Source organism: Ranitomeya variabilis, chromosome 6, assembly GCF_051348905.1.
Source record: "Ranitomeya variabilis isolate aRanVar5 chromosome 6, aRanVar5.hap1, whole genome shotgun sequence".
Taxonomy (NCBI): Eukaryota; Metazoa; Chordata; class Amphibia; order Anura; family Dendrobatidae; genus Ranitomeya; species Ranitomeya variabilis.
The window spans coordinates 348,772,002-348,778,001 of record NC_135237.1 but is presented as its reverse complement, the minus strand read 5'-3'; the positions used below and the strand labels follow the sequence as shown (position 1 = coordinate 348,778,001).

At 45.0% G+C, this 6,000-nt stretch overlaps 1 protein-coding gene across 1 annotated transcript in view; it reads left to right on the top strand.

Moving 5' to 3' along the window:
- Positions 1-339: 339 nt before the first annotated feature.
- Positions 340-6,000, top strand: part of RANBP9 (RAN binding protein 9) — an 87,536-nt gene continuing 81,875 nt past the window's right edge. The window contains exon 1 of the mRNA XM_077269916.1: positions 340-668. Within this exon, the coding sequence (XP_077126031.1) occupies positions 521-668 (148 nt within the window). The 5' untranslated portion in view covers positions 340-520. The remainder of the gene's footprint in view (positions 669-6,000) is intronic.

Below are 6,000 nucleotides of genomic sequence, written 5' to 3'. Positions count from 1 at the left end.
GAAAACTGTCGCCACAAATACCGGACACACTGACATGTGAAGGACGCCTAACAAAGCGATTTTTTTTTCCTTGATGAGGGGGAAAAAAACGCTCAACCCTCAAGTTTTTGGTAGCGGGTTTGCTTAAAAAAATCTCTTTTAAAAAATTGTCGAGAGCATAAATTTATGGTCACCGCGACGCCACGACATGCGACCAAAGTGACGGTGTCACTGTCACCTAACCGCCACATCATAACTGCCACAGTTGCTACAGTTGTTTTTCGAAGTGGCTGTGTAGCCAATAAGTGAGATAATGAGTGACCTGGCAGCCACACTCGTCGCCCCTCACCCATATACAGTGCACACTGGTGTGACCAGTGACAGGACTGGGTAGTACTGGGCTAGTCTCTCCCTCACACTGCCTCCATCCCCTGTATGTGTCACACGGCCGTGCTGTGGGCGGCTCCTCCCGCTTCCTGTGCCGTGTTATGTGCTCTGCTCGGCCCCCGTGTGGTTGTGTCTTGTTGTGTTGTTGTGTCTCATGTCGTCTCCTCCTCTGCTCGCCCCTGTAGTCGGGGGATCCCCGGGTCTTCTCCTCCCCCGGGACCCGCCACCCCGAGCCTGGAGTCCCCGGGACAAGTGCAGCTACCTGGGCCTGTCCCACGGTAACCTGCGGGTCCACTACAAAGGTCAGTACGGCACCGGGGAAAGTGGATGGCAGTCGGTTGGGGGATGATTCGAGGGATTCCGGGCTTTTGGGGGGATTATTGGGGGCCTGGCGGTGATTTGGGGGTGTATGGGGAGAATACCCACTGCAGGGAGGAGGATGGGGCCGGAGGAGGGGTGCTGGCATACAAGGGGCTTGTGTTTACTAGCTGACACATCTATACCGACGTCTACATAACAATGGAGGCTCCGCACCGAGCAGACGTGCTGCTACACGATCGTTCTCAGGGAGCCCTCCACTGCTGAGCCGCAGATCACACACCAGGGAGGGGGATGGGGTGTTTGTCAGGCTGACAGCCGAGAGCTCCTGCAGTGCTAACCTCTCTGTGACTCACTACAACCCCCATCATCCTGATCCCAGCTGATGTGGACGGACTGTCACTCTATTTTGGGGACTAGGTGACATCTGTGTTTTTCAGGCCTCGTTCACACACACAGGCTTTGTTGTAGAGGGGGCATTTGCAGTAAACCCCATTTTCATTGTGTGATCCCTCCATTCTGGAGAGCGCTCAGCTATGATCTGCACATTACACAATCACATGCACTGCCTGTGTGGGGTGACTGCAGATTTGCTGTGTCACTATCCAAAACTAAAGATAATCCACAAAAGCTGTTTATTCTCCCGTCCGAGCCCCGTCACCCCCCTCGGCTGTGCATCTGTGTGTCATCTGTCATCGTACATTGCGGTCACATATGTCTGATTTTGATTTTTCTTCCTGTCCGGGCCTTTAACTGCTTACACAGAATTAGAGGTATATTTCATATCTATGGATGGTGAAATATGTGATCAAATCCCCATCTGGACACGGTCGGGTCTTGTGATCAGCCCTGGTGGTTCCTGTGTATGGACGACTTGGTGTGATGTCACTGATTTCATCATGGATTGCCGACATTGCAGCAGAAAGGCTTGGGCCTGCGGCTCCTGAGTTTAGGGTCAGGGAAGGATTTAGTAGGCCGTTCTGCTGGGAGCTTGGAAACACCAGGCCAATGAAATGTGGCTTCTGAATAATGACCCCATGTAGGGTTATGAGAGGTCAAGAGGGGCTTATGGAGGTCGATTGACCCCATGATTACATAGACCTTTGACTTCACAGCTGCCCCTGGTGAATTCTGGCACAATGTGGTGTTGGTAGATACAGCCAGATAACATCTCTGCTGTCAGAGAACTTTCCCTGGACAGGCTTAGGTCTACACAAATGACTGGGGTCCTGCTATAAAGGGACTGTAGTCACCATGTAAACAATGTCAACCCTCTGCGTTTTAATCACAATTTGGAGCAGTTAGGGATAGCGCATGGCTAACCCATCCTAATTTATTATCCGCCCCATTGCTATTTTGTTTTATATGGTTGGCCAATCTGGTGAAATAACTGGTTGAGATCATGACTTTTGATAAATGTTTATCCAGTTATCTAGGTTTAGAAGACTGAAAAGAGATAAAAGGGTATTCCAGCGTCTGGTATATCCGGAGGTTATGCCATGGATGTTTCATAGCTGCGCCTCTCCGCATAGTCTACAATTCTCCAAAGTCCCATTTTGGAGACAGGAGGAACGTGTTGGTCAAAGATTTACGGCAAATTCGGTGGAGTTGTGACTTTGCTTAGACAGTTTTTCTTTGCTTGCAGATTTTTTGCACATTATAATCACAACAGATAAGACAGTATTTACACTATCTGGGAAATGGCATTAGGTTTTGCCCATATTTTCGAGTTCGAGTCAGGAGATCCACGGCCAGGCCAGAGATTGCTCTCCGTACTCAGACCGTGAATGTCGGAGTGTGTAAAACCAGCCTTTGTCAAGGTCTGAGTTTGGGCCATGATTCATGGCCCGGATGCTTGTCTCTTGTCCCAAACTTGACAGCCTCATACATATTTATGAGCATTTTCGAATTTTTTGCAAAATTTATGAACCTTGTGTGCATTTTTAAGAATTTGGCAAGGAAAACGTCAACCAATACAAGAAAAAAATAAAATAAAAGTGACTTCAAGAAATCGCAAATAATGGATCGAGCCCATATGTCATTCTGTGTGGGTGCCATATTATGGAACAGGTGTAAACCGCTGCAGAATCCGCACAAAGAATTGACATGCTGCGGAATAAACAACGCTACGTTTCTGCACGTTTTTTTCCACAGCATGTGCAGTGTGGATTTTGTTTTCCATAGGTTTACATGGTACGGTAAACTTATGGAAAACTGCTGCGAATCCGTAGTGAAATTCTCAACTTGTGCACATAGCCTTAGGCTTGCCCTACATGGTGACTTTGGCCACGACATCTGGTGTCGTCAGAGGTTTCTGTGTCGCTGCTATACCACAGTGCAATACAAGTGAATGGGATCACATCGCCACCGCAAGAGCATTATGATAAGTCATATAGAAAAAGTCCAACTGCGTCAAATTTTTTTCTTTCTTGTCACTGACTCAGTAACCTCGGGGTGACGAAGACTTGTATTGTTGTAGCCAAATTCGCATTGTAGCCTCAGCCTTACAGTAGCAGTGAAGTGGATGAGATAATACTAGTCCACACTGAAATGATTCTGGTTTTTAAGGTGTAGTAGCCAATCATACTAAATTGTAAGAGCCACCCAACTTTTGCCAGTGAATCCTTTTACTTTTTTCCCCAGTTTTTTTCCAGGTTGTTTTGTCTGCAGGGCAATTCATGAAGCTCAAGGCAAAACTACCAAAATGCATGCTTGACAGACGGCTGTGACTATGGAATCTTCTTACATTTTGTTTATGACCATTTTCTTAGGAGTAAATGGTTCCCCAACAACTCCTACTTATTAGAAGGGTCCCTTATCACACGTTCTCCCCCCCCCCCCCACTGGACTATTACGTCTCCCATCCATGAACAGTGATGCCATACATACAACATGTGACCATTGAGGCTATTGATTGGCAGGGGCCATGTGCCACTTGGTTGTAAATAAAGACCAGGAGTTTGGCTGACACCTCTGAGCTAGATTGCCAACAGAGAAAGTGACCAGCTCTTCTGTTTTTTTTTTTTTGTTTTTTTTTAATGATTTTCCTGGATAATTACTTTAGCTCAGACTACGCCAGTAGAGTGCATGAAAATGGGTATAACGCCTCTAAACATCTTCTTCGTTGAGGGCTAAGAATTAGAACATAGTAACATAGTTAAGGTTGAACTAAGACTTTAAGTCCATCTAGTTCAACCCATAGCCTAACCTAACATGCCCTAACATGTTGATTCAGAGGAAGGCAAAAAAAACCCATGTGGCAAAGAGTAAGCTCCACATTGGGGAAAAAAATTCCTTCCCGACTCCACATACGGCAATCAGACTAGTTCCCTGGATCAACACCCTATCAAGGAATCAAGTATATATAACCTGTAACATTATACTTTTCAAGAAAGGCATCCAGTCCCCTCTTAAATTTAAGTAATGAATCACTCATTACAACATCATAAGGCAGAGAGTTCCATAGTCTCACTGCTCTTACAGTAAAGAATCCACGTCTGTTATTATGCTTAAACCTTCTTTCCTCCAGACGTAGAGGATGCCCCCTTGTCCCTGTCTCAGGTCTATGATTAAAAAGATCAAATGGCTGTAGACTTCAGCTCAGTGTGTCCACAACTCAGCCCTAGTTTTGGTTCCTCCTCTGTGACCTTCCTATTAATGTCCCATCATAAAGAGGTCATGGGAGCAGCAGATCTATGGTGTTAATCTGCCATTTTTAACCTAGCAAGACTTGTTTGGGTGGCATTAGTGTTTAGCTCATTAGAGCAAGCGAAGCTTGTCAGTAATTATGGGACGTTTTACCCAAGCCTTGTATCCAGAATGTTCTGCACACCATAAAGGAGAACGCTCTCTAATGCTGCTGTTTGGTAATAATGTCATGCACACAGACCAGATCCTTAGCAGCTCTGCTTTACAGGCTTTACCCGATAACATGAAAATTGGAATGGTGGGAAAAGGGAATATGTCATATTCATATAGAAGGCCGATCTTAAAGACAGGCATTTTCATCCCTTACAATTTGCATATTGGGTAACTGAAAAATTATTATTGGCCTTTTCACACACTTTATGTAAACTTAGTACATGAGATTTTTAATTTTACTATCCTTTTTTGTCCCCCATGGCTCCTGCATCAGAGTGGAGTGGATGAGCTGTTTTCTATCATAGGCAGCCTTAGAGTATGTGCACACAATGTGTGGGAAAGCATCTAGCTTCTCATCAGAGAGATCCTTTTGGACACGGCAGTGTCTTATGTCCTGAAGCCTTGTTTTTTTGTGCGCTTTTCTTTACTTTTTTTGGTTGTTTTTTTGCAACATTTTTGGCTTACAACATTTTTTAAAATTTTTTTAATTGAATAATCTAGTGAGTGACTTGCAAGAAGTAGGCGCCTGAAGGTTGGTCAGGTCACTTTTTGTAACCGGTTCACGGCTTTGGAAACTTGAAGCGTTGAAAGAAGCGCCAACGACTAAACATATAAACAGCAAGTTGTTTTTACATGACAATGCATATAATCATTATTTTTAATGGTTATTTAGACGTCATGTGCACATACCCTAATATTACCATTCTCCCCCAAGTTACCACTTCCATAGATTTAACTAAAGCTAGGTTTATGGTAGTAGCCATCAGCTAGCGTAAGCACTCAGTGAGACGGCCGTGTAATTCGGACCGACTTTGGATCCAAATTCTTGGATTGTCCACAGCTCTCCTGTCCTGAGCGTGACAGCTACATAGAAATATAGAAGCTCTCATGCTCGGGTCGGGAGAGCCACCGGCTTGTCCGTGCATTGCTTTCCGATCTTGGTCCAATTTATTTGGCCATATATATAAACGTATATCATGGCACAGCTGTAGTGGTGCTCAAAAGAAGGTTCCCACACCAGAATACTTCTATAATAAATGTTGGCACTCAACTTGTAGAATGAATAAGTTTTATTGGCAGTCACTAGTAAACGTTTCGGTCAATACAACAGACCTTCCTCACTGCAGTACATGAGAAAATGAGGCTTCAGTGCCTGTGAAATGATGGGATCCTATATTTGCTTATATATTGCTCGGATCTAGGTGGTGGACCAATGTGATATCTCCGCTATCGGTGGATAGCGGTATCGCTTGCCAGACAGGAACGCGGTGTCCGCCACTTGTTCCAGGCGAATTTTGTAAAAAATGGATTCAGCAAAAGCTGCCGCCGGATCCGTATTTCTCTCAGACTTGTATTAGCGACGGATGACCTCACGTTTCATCCATTTTCTCTCTCTCCCTCTCCCTCTTTCCCCCTGTGTCTTTCATCTTTAGATAGTTTCTGTAGCACCCCTTT